This window comes from Pezoporus occidentalis, unplaced genomic scaffold, assembly GCF_034315485.1.
Source record: "Pezoporus occidentalis ecotype Australia unplaced genomic scaffold, CSIRO_AGI_Poc_V1 ctg23, whole genome shotgun sequence".
NCBI lineage: Eukaryota > Metazoa > Chordata > Aves > Psittaciformes > Psittacidae > Pezoporus > Pezoporus occidentalis.
This window is the reverse complement of record NW_026914180.1, coordinates 1475564-1492245: the sequence shown is the minus strand read 5'-3', so window position 1 is coordinate 1492245 and position 16682 is coordinate 1475564. Positions and strand designations below refer to the sequence as shown.

Genomic DNA, 16682 nt, shown 5'->3' with positions numbered 1-16682 from the left:
AAATGGCGCTGATGTTCTGCATCAAAGTGAAATAGAGGACTGGGAATATTTCTTTGGCACAAGAGGAACAACAGCTAGAAAAGACCTGCCACAGCTGGACCCCCTGACCTTGCCTGACTCTCACACTCAAATATAGGTGGAAACCATTAACTGCTCAAACACATGCAGACAGGTGGGTAGTGCAAAGTGGGACTCTCCTGGCAGGCTGCTCTGCCAGCAATTTCTATCTAGAGTAATGCAGTCAGGGATGGCTTCTATGTCACTTTCCATATGTTCACTCATAAAAGCCATAGCAAAGACATTCTTCGTATGCTTGGAATATTGTCCAGCAAGCGGCACAGCAACAGCCCTTCCTGTTGTGACGTACAGCTTGTCCTTGACCTCCAGAAATTCCTTCCAACCAACACTTCCGTGATTGGGGATCCTTCATCTTTTCCTGGGGCAGGGCCTTGGCCTGGCAGCTGCTGGATTTCGAGTTATTTCCCTGGCTTGGCCTGACTCTGAGCCAAAGGAAATAAAGCTGGCAAAATCCTCCTGATCACTGCACTGCAATGTATCCCCTGCCGGGGCCTCCAGAAAGACTGTGGAGCAGGAGCCAACTGCCTGGCATCCCTGCTTCCTGGGGGCCGACAGCAGAGGCCCCGGCTTATCCCCTCCAGCCTGCTGGGCACCAGGGCTGAAGCGAGTCCAGGACAGCAATGGACACAGCCCACAGAGCCAAAAACAAGCACTGCAGAGGAACCACACTTGTCTGAAGAACAATACCTTGAGCATTTTCCTCCTGGTGTGACACAGCTCTGCCTCCCCCAGGCACCACCAAAAGCCTCCTCTGAGGAAGCTGTTTAGGCAAAACATGAAAAACAACCCCTCAACCTAGCCCATGTCATTTCTCACTGACACTTAATTTTGACACCTAGTATCTCTTCTCCGATGCCCGTGAAGGAGATTCAGCCTGCTGGGTTTTAATTCTTGATTTATTTTAAAAGTTCTCACAAGTAGCAAATTTTTGGGGTTTTGAGGAGAAAAAACACAGAAGGGTTGACTATTTGCAGAATGGCTACACAACACATAGGCTTCTCCACAGATTCAATCAGGTTAGAAGTAATAAAAATATATATGTATATATATATAAAAATATATGATTTGGTACTAAGATTCAACTAAGACAATTTCAGTGAGGAAAGGAAACAAAATGGGACAAAAAAAAAAGCACAACATCACAATTTTATAAGTTCCTTTCTTAAAGATGTTCAAATTTTTGACCTTCCACTGAGCGTGAAAGAGGGGAGGAAAATCCCAACTGCCACTGAAACGTGTTTACAGTAACTAGACTTTATACTGTTCACAGATGTCACCCTCCACTGTGACCAGACAGGTATCAAAATGTCAGAAGCACACAATCTGGTTTTTACATAGAAGAGGATACATATTTAAGGCACATACTTTACATTTATGGGCTGTTACCTCACTTTTTATTACCCCAAGTAATTATCTTAGCCTCCAGGACAAGCCTGCAGTAAAGCAACAGCCTGACAGCAACAACATTCACCCAGCATCGCGTCAGGCAGACCAGGGGACCAGGACAGGGAAAGCCCACCCAAGCACTGACATCTTTCACCATTAACTGGAATATTGCATTTACCTATTGGAAGCCAGAAGATTTAGGAATTCAGCTCTGGTTTCTGCTTTCCTGATCAGAAGCAGCCATTCCCCCATCCAATGATCACCGATCATCGATCACAAACATGATTATTTTTGCTGCTGTTACTTTTTTCCTCATTCCCAACATCCCAAATCCCAAACCACCCATCAGGACTCACTACACGAGATTCAATCTGTCAAAACTCACGCTAGTTTTGGTATGGCCTCCTTAGAAGAGTGAAGAGATAAAAAAACACTTCTCTTTGTCAGCGGGCAGGACCCTCGCAGGGTGTCAGCACGGGCCATTACCTCCCTCTAGCGTCTGCAGCGCAGCCTCCTGAGCCTCTGCTCCCCACGAACTAGTTACCAGAGTCCTTTCAGTTCTCAGAACAAGAGGAATCTGGTTTGGTCCTGCGAGTAATGACCCATAATTAATGTTTACAGACACTCCAGAGTATGAGAATTCATTGAGCCCCAGGAGCGTGCCTGGGGATCAAGCAGCCTCCAGAAGAAACTCTCCTGCAATTAACTTTTACCGATTATGCAGACCCCCCGAGGCAAGCAGCTGTCTCCACTACTGCAGGATGCCTGAGGGCAATAGGACATGAAGCCCAACTATTCAGAAACTCCCTCATCAGCTTAACTTTTCTCCTGCCATGCCCACAGACTGCTCACTCGTTCTAGCAAAACAGAAAGGTACAAATGTCACCTTGGCACAATGGCAGCAGTTTATGTTTGCAGGAGGGCTTGAATAACTCCCAGCTCATGAGCCTGTCCATAAACGAGCCCTGACACTAACATGATGTGTGTGAACAAGCTCCATCCACCATGTTCAGGTCAATGGCTGGCTGCTGTCAGGACTTTACACCACCACCGTTCATCAACAAGGTGCGTGAGGGAGAGGCAGGAGCACATGTTTCAGTCTGTACCTCAGCCATGGTAATGCTGTACAACAAATCCTTTTTAAAAAAAACCAACAAAATCACATCCAGATGCAACCTTAAAAATTTAAACTAGTAAAACATTAAGCTGTAAAATCAACATGAGTCAGTAGCTGAAGTAATGAGTGAAGGGCCAGAGTTCAAGCAGCTGCAGATACATAAGCAAGGTGCCTTTCTTCCCAATTTATAAAGTAAATATTTGCTGTAAATCTGTTTAATACACCGAGGGGTTGCTTTAAAATGCTACTTTGGGCAGAACTCTTGCCCCAGAGCCCTGCGCACAGAGAACTGATGAGATCCACTGGTCGCTCTGAAGGATCCAAGTCTAACAAGCAGAACAAGATCAATGCTGCTCTGAGCCTTAGCCACAGAAACACTGTAATTATTGTGGTGGTTCATTTAAATATGCTCTTTCCTATCAAGGTAATACTAGCCTTTATATTTTAAGCAGCCTAATTAATAATTTAATACACTCTTTATTCAATATTTATCCCTATGCCTTTGAGGCACCCCAACAGCTGATGTGTTTTGGAAGGCTCTTAAAGGTGAAGCATTTAAGATCTGGATCCTCAAAGATGCATAGCCCCATTCCTGCACCAACAGCAGCCTGCACTTTGTGCAGTAATGACTTTCACAGAAAATAATATGTTTTATGAATTTCTACTAAAGGAAGGCTCTGTTGTAAACATTTTGTAACCTCTGGGAATGTAAAATATTGGTATGAGGTCACTTAATCAAAACGTGACCTGAGCAGAAGACAGGCACAACCAAGGTCATACAACAGTGTATCCTTCTTGCTTTCAACAACTAGAGTAAACTTGAGGGACTGCCTCAGAAAATACTAGTGACAAGGGATTTACCCTGTAAAGGAATACAAGACAGGAACACTGTGATATAACTTGAGGAGAAAAACCTCCACAGAAAATACACCAAGCTCAGTAATTCCGCATTAGTTATAATTACATAGATAATTGCTCTAATTTTTCAGATATTGCTAAGCATAATGGGAGAACCATTCATTTCTTTAACAATTAAAATACACTTCTGCTTTTGTCCAAACAAGGACTGAAGAAGACTGTCTACCCTCAGAACCAGTGTGGGCCAAAGACTGGCCAGCAGCAGGGCAGGCTGGGCCTCCCTGCTGAAACCAGCCATTCTCATGGCACCAGCCATTCACAGAACAGGAAAGTAAGTCTGAAACCTCAGTTCCTGCAGATCACCAGGCAGCCATGGGACTTCACTGGATTTAAAACCTTAAACATTACTATAGCCATTAAACAGCCTTTAAAATAATAAGAAATACTTGTTTAAGAAAGCTTGCTGTTTGAAACTCTGAGGGCTTATTAAATGCTTATAATAGAGCCTTCTTGTATTAGACAGTATTTAAACATCTATTTTCTGTATTTTCAGTGAAAGTGCTTCCTACACAAAATGCTGGATACTCACTGACTTGAGCAGGAACAGCCACAGAGTTGCTTTATTTCCCCTTCCAAGTTATGAAGAAGTACAAGAGAAGATTCTTTGCTCCCAGTCGCAGGCTCCAAACACTGACTGCAAGGATCCAGGCTCTGAAGTGGTTCAAGATCCTATGTGAAAAGACACCACAGTCCAAAGGTGCAGCCAGGACAGAGTGCAGAAGAACATCTCGCTCTTGTGACTTTGCATCACGGCAGCATGAGGGATTTTGCCAGTCTTGTCCAGAACCACTTTTTGGTGCAAGGATTGGTGTAGTCACAAACGGTAATGAACCGTAAGATGCTTGGGAACTCGTTCTTCATGGTTTTGCACTTGACTGGAATCAGCCGTTTGAGACGAGCACCTGAAAGACAGATCACATAGGCAGAGGATCACACAGAACAACAGGCAGGTCCTGGATCGATTTTCTCCCCAGCACAGCACACATGTCACAGGATCCACGCTTGCTCCCAGCTGTGTGTCATCTCATTACACTGCAGCTAGCTCTCACTTCAAGAGCAAGTATCTGAATCCCAAGATCCCTGCTAAGAACATTTCACTCAACTACGAGCCTCATCCATAACATGTAGGGCAACTTGCAGTGATCCCAAATGGGTGAGATAATGGCCCAATGCCCTGCAGATACAAAACAACAAAGCACAGCTTCTTGTAGAACACAAACAGGTATATACAATCCTGTCTACTTCCAGGTATGCATAAAGAGAAAATTCAGGAGACTAAGCTGCTTCTGTAAGGTCAGCTTTGCCGGGTTATCTCCATTTCTTTTTCTTCCTACCCTGATTTACTTAGATAGGCTGCAGATGTGTTCCAACAGGGGGCTGCAAGAAATCACCCTGCAAACATGAACTTTTTTTGAGGCTTGCACAAGATGAAAGAAATCTCCTCTGATTGACAAGCAGCTCTTCTAAAGAGGAACCTCTCCCTCTATTCTCCATGGGGATGCCTGGCACCAGCTATCCTGTGCTGCCCAGCACATGTGCTGATGCTGAGACCTGGATGAGGCAAATAACTAAGATTTTGTAACTGCAGTAGAGGCTTAAGTAATCCAAGCTTGCAGAACCTGCCACCAAACCCTTCTGTGTATTAGTTACCCCGTGCAAGTGACTGTAATTTCTGTAAACCTGTACTTGCATGTTTTTACTGGTAGAGCTGAGGTCATTACATACAATGGACATTTCCCGTTGCTCTAATGAAAGGTATGATGCCAACAAAAAAATGGTGAGGAACTAAAAGAACTTTGCTACAAATCATTATGACTGGGGGCTGATGCAACATGTTAGGGGTGGTCAGTAAATTAATGGCCATCGTACGAAATTACTGTATCAGGAAGATGGAGCTAATTCTGAGGTCTGCCACTGGCTTACAGTTAAACTTCTGGATGTCAGGTACCTCATCTAGAGAAGAGACTTTACATACAGACACTTCTGCAGATACTACATATCCTCCATGGTATCAGGTTGTGCTGCACTTACTCCCCAGCAACATGCACAAGTGTAGAATATCTGGTGCTTAGAAAGGAGCAATCTGAACAGACTTGAGAGAAGTAAATCGATGGCTTTTCAATTCAGAACAATGCATGTAACAGATACTGCCACTCCAAGTTGAACATTCATCCCATATTTTGTTTACCTATCCACAATACTCACAGATCTCTGAAAAAAGCTGCATGTTCATTACCTGCTACCGTATTCCCAGCATTTACTCACACCCTGAATTGATTAGAATACTTCTTTCTTTTGTAGCTTATTTCCCATATGGGTCTTGAAGCACTTCAGAGAGACTGCAGCTACAGCATCTCTGAAGCAAGCAGTGGTAGCCAACTTAAGCTGGAGCACTGAATCTCAGACAGCTAAGATGCTCACTCACCATCACATAGAAGGTCAAGAACAGGGCAAGGAACCAAGTTCAGGTCCCCGCCTGCACAACAACATTAGAAAGCCACCATTCATTTTAATGGCTGCTTCTAATCATGATAAATCTCTACTTGCTGAGTGAAGGGCATTACAGCCAGAGCAAGCCCTGAGCCTGGGTGGATTTCCACACATGTGAAAGGTATTATACAATCACAGAATAGTTTGGGTTGGAAGGGACCTTAAAGCTCATCCAGTTCCAACCCCCTGCCACAAGCAGGGACACCTTACACTAGACCAGGTTGCTCCAAGGCCCATCCAACCTGGCAATGAACACTGCCAGGGATGGGGCAGCCACAGCTTCTCTGGGCAACGTGTACCGGGGCCTCACCACCCTCACAGGGAAGTGCTTCTTCCTAATATCTCATCTAAATCTCCCCTCTGTCAGTTTAAAGCCATTTGCCCTTGTTCTATTCCTACATGCCTTTGTCAAAAGTCCCTCTCAGATGTAGGTAGGTCAGTGGTGGGAACCCAGGTCTGAGACTGAGTTACCAGTTCTGTAACTATCAGTTATTTGTTTTCTCCTTTTCACCCATATTTACCTCAGTTGTTTAAACACATGTGAGACTACCCCTCATTCTGCATTTGTGCAGTCCCCAATAGCACAGTGCCCATCGACCTCAGCTGGAGCTTTGCGTGTTACTATAATGAAAATTGTAACGCTGATACACAACTTTAAAAGGGATTTTTGTGAGATCTTACCTGGGGAAAGGCTAAGAGCAAATTTGGTCTGAAAATCACATTCATCACTTTCCAGGTAATCATCTGAAATGACAACCACCATCCTCCGGCACCTGCAATAAGCAGTTAGGGGAGAAAAAAACAATGTCAACAGGGATGCTTCCCCTTTTCACTGGTAGAAGTGTGTGCTCCTCTGAATTGGAAAAATGAAACCGCCGTGTTTCAGCAGGAATGAACTATGGAGCAAGGACTGCTGGCTATGTTACACAAAAACCTGATTGCAGACACATGCTCATACACCAAAACATGAAGAAATAGCAAAGTCCAGATTGTCCGTGCAACCTTTATTTGATCCTCTGTTTAGGTATTACACACAAAGCCATCTTAACTACCCGCTTTCATGCTGCCTTTACTGACTGAGCCTGACAGGGCATTTTTAATATTAGAATGAACCGGACAAAGCTGTATTGTACTCACACAACAGTGAATTCACCTGGGTTCATAAATTGGAGCTTTATTCTCCAATTTGTTGTTTACATTCCTTTGAGGTGCCTAATTGTAAATTACATATTAGGCTCTTTATGGAAGGCTATGCTGTACCACAGCCAGGAGAACAAGGCCTCACAAGGGTGTCTGTTAATGCCAAGCTGTATCCCTCTGAAAGGCTGATGTTTAAAATCCAAACACCTGCCTCGGGATTTGTCACTCCCTGCCTAGGGAGTTGGTTTTCTGTCCCGCAGCTCCCACCACACCTGAGTCCTACACAGGTCTGAAGGATCCTGAAGTGCCAGAGCCAACACCAGTGCTGTCCCTGCAACATCCACACTGTGAGAAGGAACTCAGCCTGGAGCTATATTCATTTCCAGATCAACTTCAAGGATGCGACTGCAGGATGTTCCAGCCAAAAAGGGATTAAACCTAAACAGCATCACTGTCGTGGCACCTCCCTTGTGAACACAATGAAGCAACATGTTTGGGAATGCTCGAGTCTTCCTGCTTGAGCCAAGAGCATAAAACAAACCCCATAAAGACATCCTTGTGGATTTTTACTGCTTCACTGGCGCCATACTGCAGACATCATGGTGAAATGAACGTCATGTTCCGTTACACTCAGCTATCCCAAGCAGCCATGGTTTACTTACCTCCTTTCTATAAGTTCTCCACTGATGGACCACACACACGTTCCTGGCAAGACATCCCGATCAAACACGCAGAGCTTCAGTTTGAACTCCGTTTGTTCCAGCTCCCTGATCATCTCCTGGACAAACTGAAGGTCCTTCTGACAGTAGCAGATGAAGGCATCAAACATCTCTGTTCTGTTCCCTGAAACCATTAAAAATCTAGCTGTCATCTACTATAAATGAAGTTAACTCCTGTAGTGAATTCCCACGAGCTCTCACAGACTCAGAATCAGGAGCTGTGACAGACAAGCTCTGTGCAACCTTACAAAGGGAATCTAACGTTTTACCAAACCAGGCTCCTGTCTGCAATGAAGCTGGCCAGAGGTAACACATGTCTGTGCCTTGACCGCTTTGATTTACAGTCCAGGCTGTTCACACAACCCCGTATCTGCTGGCAGTGGCTGGGGAAGGGTTGCTGAGATGCAAACATGCAAAATCTGCAGAGGCAACAACATCCAACCACAGGGAGCTGAAGGGAGACAAGAGTCTGGGAAGAGCTGGAGAGAGCAGAGTAACATAGAAGATGCAACTCTGAGTCCCAGAGCTCTGGGATTTTCCTGGGGGTGTACAAATCTAAAACATCCTTATGGCTCTGGGCCCTAGCTCTTTAGTTCAGGTCACAGAGAGTCCAGCTCCCCAACCAAAACCTTCCTGCAGGCCCTTGAGCAATGGCCTGACATATGCTGTCTACTGAGCTATGAGGTAGGCCTTGATATTTGGAACCTGCAGTTTTTATGGCTGTCAAACTCAGGTACCTGAAGTTATACCCTAAGTAAAAGGCCCTGTTTTACAAAGATGTTAATGGCTGACAGCTCCTGTTTATGTAGCAGTTATCCAAATATTAAAGTACTGTATATTAAGAGCAATATTTTTCATAGTTAAGCACCTTAATACTCCTGGATAGCTTCTCATTGTGTCATTTTCTTTCTGTATCAATGTCACTATGTATATTTTCAAGTTTTCATGCCAGTTAAAGCCTACGACAGTGAAAAAATAGGTCAAGCTCTAAAGGCTGCTGTGAAAAGTACCAACCCAGCAGGCAGAGCCAGCCCAAGAAGCAACCAGTCAAGCAGAAGGGCAACTGTCTGCCAGGTCAATCAAACTGAGGGTACTGCTTTAGGGGCATAGGATTAACTTGGCGGTCACATGAGGCAAAGCTGCCATGTACAAGCATCAGCACATTGGTCTGCGGACATCAGGGGACGGTTAATGTTGTCCCAATGTACAAATCATAGAATCATAGAATGGTTTGGGTTGGAAGTGACCTCAAAGCTCATTGAGTTCCAACCCCCTGCCACGAGCAGGGACACCTTCCACTAGACCAGGTTGCTCCAAGCCCTGTTCAACCTGGCCTTGAACACTGCCGGGGATGGGGCAGCCACAGCTTCTCTGGGCAACCTGTGCCTGTGCCTCACCACCTGCATAGTGAAGAATTTTTTCCTAGTATCTAATCTGAATCTACCCTCGTCAGCTTAAAGTCATTCCTCCCTTGTCCTGTTCCTATAAGCCTTGTAAAAAGTCTTTGTGAAAGGTGGCCACCGGAAGTCAGACTAGCCAGGGGAGCAGTGAAGAGGAGAGCTGACACATCTCCATTCACCTCGGCTGCTGCTCTGTCACAGAGCTTTACAGGCTGTGCACTTCCTCAGCCAGCAGCTGCGCACAGAGCCTGGCATGCAGCTGCACACAGCTGCACAGACAGAGCCACACGCAGGGCCCAGCAAACACACATTAATTACAGAGAACTGTGTTTCCTGCTTCCCACCCAGCCTGCTTCAAACTCTGATCCCTTTTTATCTGTGGTGGTTACATCTGCTGAAGACAGGGCAGTGTAGCCAAGGCAATCAGCTCTAACATCCTTCCCCCTCGACTCCAACCCACCAGGCTTTCAGCAGCTGCTGCTCTGTGACAGGCTGCGCTTAAGGGACAAGTTTCTGGGAAGTCTCCTCCCATGCGCATGCAGTGGGCTCTGTGCCAGCCTTCTTCTGGGTATGGTGTTCCCCAGGGTTGCTTTTCCTCTCCGCCCTTGGTGACAGGAAAAATGATGACTACCAGCTAAAGCAATCCAGGTTATGAAGAGTCGTGGGGAGTAATTAATGCAAACAGGTTTTCTGCATTTCTCACAGGGACCTGCTGCAGGTGATGACAATTCCTGCATGAGGCACCATGCAGCAGTGTACTCATGGGTGCTTACCATAGGGATCATCCCTGGTGGTGATGCCCATCAGCTCTGACGTCCTTGGCACACTGCTGTCTACTGCTGGCACTTGAAGCGGCTGGTCAGCCTCCTCCTGCTTCTTCTGTAAGTACTTCCTACAGTCCTCCTCTGCAAAAGCACACAACCAATGCAAGACACTTCTGTGATGGTGGTTTTACACTGCTGGAGTTCTTTAAAATGGGAATAGCTATTTCAGGGATCAGGGATATTAGAGGGAAACACCCTGCCTGGGTTTTTTGGTACCTAGAATTTCTCTCACCCCTTTTTGAACCTGTTGATGCTGCCTCCACCACCTCCTCTAGCAATTAATTCCTGAAGCTCACTCTTGCTATTTACAGAAGTACTTTCTCTTATTCATTTTAAACAAATCTCCTCCTACATCCTTAATTCTAGTATATTCCAGCACACTTGTAAAAGCATGCATCATGTACAAAACAGGTCTCAACTCTGCTGTCGTACTCATGACCCAGCTCAACGTGATCAGGGTCATGAAGTGTGCGCTTCCAGCCCAGAAACCAACCGTATCCTGGGCTACATCACCAACAGTGTGGCCAGCAGGTCAGGGGAGAGGATCCTGTCCCCTTTGCTCTGCTCTGGTGAGAACCCCACCTGCAGTCCTGTGTCCAGCTCTGGGGCCCACAACACAGAAGGATGTGGAGCTGTTGGAGTGAGTCCAGAGGAGGCCACAAAGATGATCAGGTGGCTGGAGCACCTCTGCTATGGAGGCAGGCTGAGAGAGCTGGGCTTGTTCAGCCTGGAGGTACTGGGAGGATGCTCTAATGGGAGACCTTAGAGCATCCTCCTACTGCCTAAAGGGGCTGATAGGAAACTGGTAAGGGACTTTTGGCAAGGGCAGGTAGAGAAAGGACAAGGGCGAATGGCTTTAAACTGAAACACATGACACATTAGCAAGAAGCTCTTCCCTGTGAGGGTGCTGAGGCCCTGGCACAGGTTGCCCAGAGAAGCTGTGGCTGCCCCATCCCTGGCAGTGTTCAAGGCCAGACTAGACGTGGCTTTGAGCAACCTGGTCTAGTGGCAGGTGTCCCTGCCCATGGCAGGGGCGTGGAACTCTATGATCTTTGAGGTCCCTTCCAGCCCAAACCGTTCTGTGATTCTATGACTGTTATGCATTTTGGAGTATTTAATTGGAGGTTGGGGATTCTCAATTAGAAGTCTTCATATTATCTGTTACTAAACAATAGACACATACTGGCTGATTCATACCACTGGCCTTTGTCAGCCAGAACTGCAGCTGACGACCATGAGTACATACAGTCACCACACACATGAGGACATGTAAAATTCTAGGGAGGCCTTAAACAGGCTTTACGTTGTGGAGCCACCACTGGAGATTCTCTGTCTCAGGCAGTGAGTGTGTGCCCCCACTCTGAGGTAACTGAAAGGCAAGCAGGCCTGTCATGTTTGCAACTTCCCAAACAGGACAGTGATGGACACAGATCTATTATAAACAGGTCATGTTTTAAAATTAATTATAAATCTAAACGTTAAGTCTTCAGAGAAGTGACAAGAAACCCTGCAGCCTCTGCAATATGCAGCCACAGAAGAACTTGAAAGTAAAAGGAGATTTGAAACCTGGAATTAACAAAATGAAACTCTCTAGAGCTTTCTCCTTTACGTACGATTAGACAAAACCCCAACAAGTATCAATCAGAAAAGCACTGATCACTCAGAGGGTCAGACTGGCACACCTCTGAGATCACCGGTACAACAGCAGCTGCAGAGTAAAGGATCTTCTCGAAGGGCAGGATGCAGGCAGGAACCAAGTAAGCACTGCTGTAGCACAGTCCCCACTGGTACTGAGCAGGCCTGATAGAAGTCCAGCTTCTGAAGCCTGTCTTCTGCTTTTGTCGCATAGTTTTGCATCTTGTAACTGGATCATCTCCTCTAATAAGGTGTCAGATCTGATCAAGGCTTTTCCTGAGGCTGAGGTATTCCCAGTGCCTGTTTCTTCTCCCTTCCTCCCCAGTCCTGCAGAAAAGAAGAACCAGCCACATTCTTCACCAGCCAGAAGGTTCAGATTTCAGATCTTGCCTCACTACGGGTCCCACCTCTCTGCCTGTTGCCCTGAGGTGTGCGTGTTTCATATCAGATAAGTCAGTGTCTTTAAAATTATGATTTAAGCCACTTTGAATTGGCCAGCGGGTTCAGAAGTTCCACATGAAGGACTCGCATGCAAGCTCCACCTTAAACATGCCTTGTTTCCCAGGTAGTCATGTTCACAATCCAAAATATTGTTGAATAGGCAAGAATAGACAATTATTTAAAGGCATACTAATACTACTGCTCAGTACAGAGACGTTCATTTTAAGTGTGTTTGCTCCATGTCTTCTCTTCTTGCTTCTCCCAGTCGCAGAACTGGCACCAATGCTTCTGTGACCTGTGTTTTAATAAACTGGAGACCAGAAACTCATCAGCACACCACTCATGGCTGACACACATTCTCTTTAACCCAAGTGTTCTGATAGCATTGTGCTGTAATCTCAAACCAGAATCATACAGCAGTTTCAGCTGGAAGGGACCTTAAAGCTCATCTATCCCAACCCCCTGTCATGGGCAGGGACACCTTCCACTAGACCAGGTTGCTCAAAGCCCCATCCAACCTGGCTTTGAACACTGCCAGGGATGGGGCAGCCACAGCTTCTCTGGGCAACCTGTGCCAGGTCCTCATCACCCTTACAGAGAAGAACTTCTTCCTAATGTCTAATCTAAATCTTCCCTCTGTCAGTTTAAAAACATTCCCCCTTGTCCTATCCCTGCATTTCCTTGTAAAAAGTCTCTCTCCAGATTTCTCATAGGCCCCCTTTAGGCACTGAAGCTGCTCTATGGTCTCAATAGAGCCTTCTCCCAGGTTGAACAGCCCTAGCTCCCTCAGCCTGTATCAGGGCTGTATAACCCCTCTTATCCCTACAATAAAACTGCAAGCTCGGCAAAGCTCTCAAAACAAACCACTGAGGCTTGTGGGTTTATTACAAGTGCAAACCAGGGGCCCTATCACACTGAAACTGCCAAAATGTCCAGTGAACCTGAAGGGATGAATGACATTCACTAATTTGGCATTAGCCCCCAGCTGGGAACAGTGCCCAGCTGTACAGGTAAGTGAGAGCCAACAGGGGTTAGAGATGACTTTGCAGGCCTAGAAAGGCTTTATCCATAAAAGGATGCAAACCAACACAACAAAGTAGCAAGAAACTCATCCAACCTAAGATGTCCCGTGTCACCCAGCATCTAACACAGTGCAGGCTTTACATTCCTCTAACAACCAAGCAAAAGTCTGAGGTATTGGACAGAAAGAATAAAAGCATGAAACCTAAAGTGCAAAATGATCGGAGAGAACAGACCCACTAACTGTCAAGCAGGGAAGTAGCGCTTCTATAATGGGCCAGGAAGAAACAAACATCACTGAGTTTCAGCAGGAAGAAGAGCACAAACCTACTGAAGCAGAGAGCTTCACATCCCTAAAATGACTGTACAATGAAATAAATGCTGAGAGAGATCACAGTCCTGCAAGTGTCTGTACTCCAGACAGTGCACCGGGGGAGTTCCTTCACACAGCCCCAGTGTGCAGAGCTGCCAAACGTGGAACTATCAAGGCCACAGGAGACACTGATTTTTAGCATCCCAAGCAGAGCCAGGATGGAGCACGCAATGACAGGCCATGGACCTGGTCCTGCAGCAGAAACCACAAACCAAACACACCCTTTGGAGCCACAGAGTACCAAGGAGTTGTGTTTTAACAGGGATGCTGTGTCCCCAAGGAGCTCAGTTCATCTGACTGCACGTGGGCATGATGTGTCATTCCAGAGACATCAGAGCATGTGGGATATCCACTGTAGGCAGCAGGTACAACATTGGCCCTACGAACGACCTGTGTCCGGCAGTCATCCTGACACCTCTCAATTGACTCAAGAAGCCTTCATGCCCCAGATCTGCTCCTCCTACGATGAAAGCACAGACCACAGAAACTCGATGCTGGTGTTTTCTGAGCTGAATCACACTGAGGAGTCCTAACAGCGCACAGAGAGGTGCCCTTGGCAGCCGTGCATGAGAACGTGTGCAACTGTCTTTTCCTCTTATGAGCATAAATATCTCTACTTTCTGCAAGAGCTGGGAGCTCCAGCAACAGGTCACAGGCCCCATCTGCAGTCCTCAGCCAAAAATACTAACAGAAGAATGGCCATGCTGGGTGAGGCTGGGGGTCCACCTACCCCAGCGTCCAGTCTCCAGCAGTAACCAAAACTAGATGCCATGGGGAGAATGTAAGGATAAAATAAGCATACACTGCTTATTTTCCTAAAATTATCCTCTTTTAGGCATAATCTACATCTATTTTTATAATCTACCTATCGGACCATTTGTAGATGAGGAATTTCCTGAGTCTGGAGCACTGTTTTTGTGTTGAATCGCCCTCAGTGGGTCTTTTTTCCACGAATTTATCAGTCTCCTCTTATCAGCATGACCTCCCACCAGGCCAAACTTGTGACTTCCCTGAAGCTCAGGTTCCTACCCCTCACTCTAATGCTGTCTGTTCAGGCTCTGACAAAGACCATCCACCACATTATGAACCTCTGATGAGAGGATCATGAAGCACACTGATTTGGTTCTGTCTTTCCAAAAACTGAGTCTCCAGCATATGGTCCTTAGTAGGGAGAACAGAAGGAATACAGGGAACTCCTCCATTGCTTTGGGTCAGGCTCTCTACAGTGATGAGTTTCTACATTTTCACTTATCTCCGTGAGTAACAGGAAATGAAAGTTATTATTTCTTCATCGCTAGCCCAGGAAGCTGTATTATACAACAGAGGCCTGCAATAGAGTCTCCTGCTTTGGAAATCCTTTGGCAATGAAATTCCCCTCTGATGACAGCCGACTTCCCTCTGAATTTCCGTGATCATGCGGAATACAAAGAGTCTATACAGAACAGGTTATCACAACAGCAGTAGGAGCTTCACACTGCTTACTGACCTATCATTTTTTCAGTTTTTGAGGAACTCTTTTTTCTTTCCTTTATCCAGTTAATTATTTTTCCTTCCATTACCCAGTTCCACACATTCCTCACCTCTCCCTCTATCTTCCTATCACACTGGACCCACACATGGCAATTCTCACACTGTGCAGTGTAAGTGCAAGATGCCTCCTAGCTGACCTGGCCCAAAGCATCCTTTGACACACAGAACTTTATTATTGAAGGTTTAGTATAATACAGGGCTCCAGATTACTTTGCAGGGCTTATGGCTAGTGGAAATAGAGCACACTTCTCCCTTCTCTCCTGGAAGCTGCGCAGGGTTCTGATGGAAACACCGAGGAGGTAACTCCACGGCCTGGTAAGGGCTTTTCTGCTTGAGCAGGGTATTTCTTCACATCCCCTCTCCGGACAGAGCAGCAAAGCCCGAAGCAAGCAGCATCCGCTCCCTCCCGGCACCGAGATCAACTGGGCCCTGCTGTGCTAGAGGGTGCCGAGAACCTCACCCAAGAGAGCCCTAAGCCCCAACCCACATCAGCCCCACAGAGGAGGGGGTTCGGCAGGCTCGGCGCGGCTCCCGCTCCAGTGCGGCCCGCGGACACCCCATCCCCGTTCCCGCCGCGCCGAGGGAAGAGGAAGGAAGGGGAGATGCCGCCTTGCCTCACCCACGCTGCCGGACAGGTCGAGGAGGACGTCGTCGCGGCCGAGGTGGCGCAGGAGGTCGAGGAGACGGCCGACGGTGGCGCCGCCGGGGCATCGGCACTGCCAGTCCTCCAGCAGCGCGGCGGTGGGGTCGGGCTGCGCCTCCAGCCACCGGATCTCCAGGTACTCGCAGCCCAGCGCCTCCGCCAGCGTCGTCCAGTCGGCGGCCGCCGCCGCCCGCGGGTTGAGGTAGCGGCTGAGGCGGCGCCGCAGGCTGTAGTTGAGCGCCACCATGGGCATGGCGTGGAGGTCTGGCGGCGACGCGGCGAGGCTGGAGCCGGAGCCGGGGCCGGAGCCGGAGTCGGGGCCGGGGCCGGGGCCGGAGCCGGAGCCGGATCCGGAGTCGGGGCACACCGGCGCCGTGGCCATGGCCGCGCGGCTCTCGCAACTTCCCCCGCCCGGCTCCGCGGCCCTTTCGCTTCCCTCCTCGCCCCGCCTCCCGCCGGGTTCTGCCCGCCCTACCCGCCGCTTCGGCTCGCTCCTTCCTTAACGGAGACGTGGGGCAGCCCGGGGGGTGGTGGGGGAGAAGAGGCCCTTCTGCGCCGCGGGGAACAGTGAGGTCCCTAAGGCTGTTTTCGTCCATTCCCATACAGGCCAAACATGACGGGGCTTTGAGCAACCTGGTCTAGTGGAAGGTGTCCGTGCCCGTGTTTCATGGGTTGGAACTGGACGAGCTTTAAGGTCTCTTCCAACCCAAACCATTCTGTGATTCCTTGATGAAAATGGACAGGGAACCATTTTAAACTGATTTGGATGCTGAGTACAAAACACGGTTCTCAGCTATGAGCTGAACAGTTTCAAGCTTCCAGGCTGGTACCAAAAGCAACCTGATGCTGCAAGGACTTCAGAGGAATTTTCAAGAGGAACTTACTGTTTCTCCAAAGTACTGTAGGAGACACAGTAGGAGAATGTCCTCTGAAGTCTCACTCTGTCTATGGATCTCTGTGGAAATGAG

The 16682-nt window shown here is 47.5% G+C and overlaps 1 protein-coding gene across 1 annotated transcript; it reads right to left on the bottom strand.

Moving 5' to 3' along the window:
• Window positions 1-956: 956 nt before the first annotated feature.
• Window positions 957-16096, bottom strand: MYD88 (MYD88 innate immune signal transduction adaptor). The gene is made up of 5 exons (XM_062621614.1): window positions 15691-16096; window positions 10022-10153; window positions 7792-7972; window positions 6671-6762; window positions 957-4401 (listed from the first exon to the last, which is right to left on the bottom strand). Exons 1-5 carry the CDS (start codon window positions 16094-16096, stop codon window positions 4247-4249), a joined length of 966 nt encoding a protein of 321 aa, XP_062477598.1. The 3' UTR covers window positions 957-4246.
• Window positions 16097-16682: the final 586 nt, after the last annotated feature.

What these genes read in the sequence shown, in the direction of transcription:
- MYD88 (XM_062621614.1), bottom strand. Translation starts at nt 16,096, where the DNA reads ATGGCCACGGCGCCGGTGTGCCCCGACTCCGGATCCGGCTCCGGCTCC. An exon ending in CGACCTGTCCGGCAGCGTGG is followed by an intron (nt 10,154 to 15,690) that starts GTGAGGCAAGGC and finishes GTGCTTTTGCAG; the next exon opens with AGGAGGACTGTAGGAAGTAC. An exon ending in GGAGAACTTATAGAAAGGAG is followed by an intron (nt 6,763 to 7,791) that starts GTAAGTAAACCA and finishes TGCTTATTGCAG; the next exon opens with GTGCCGGAGGATGGTGGTTG.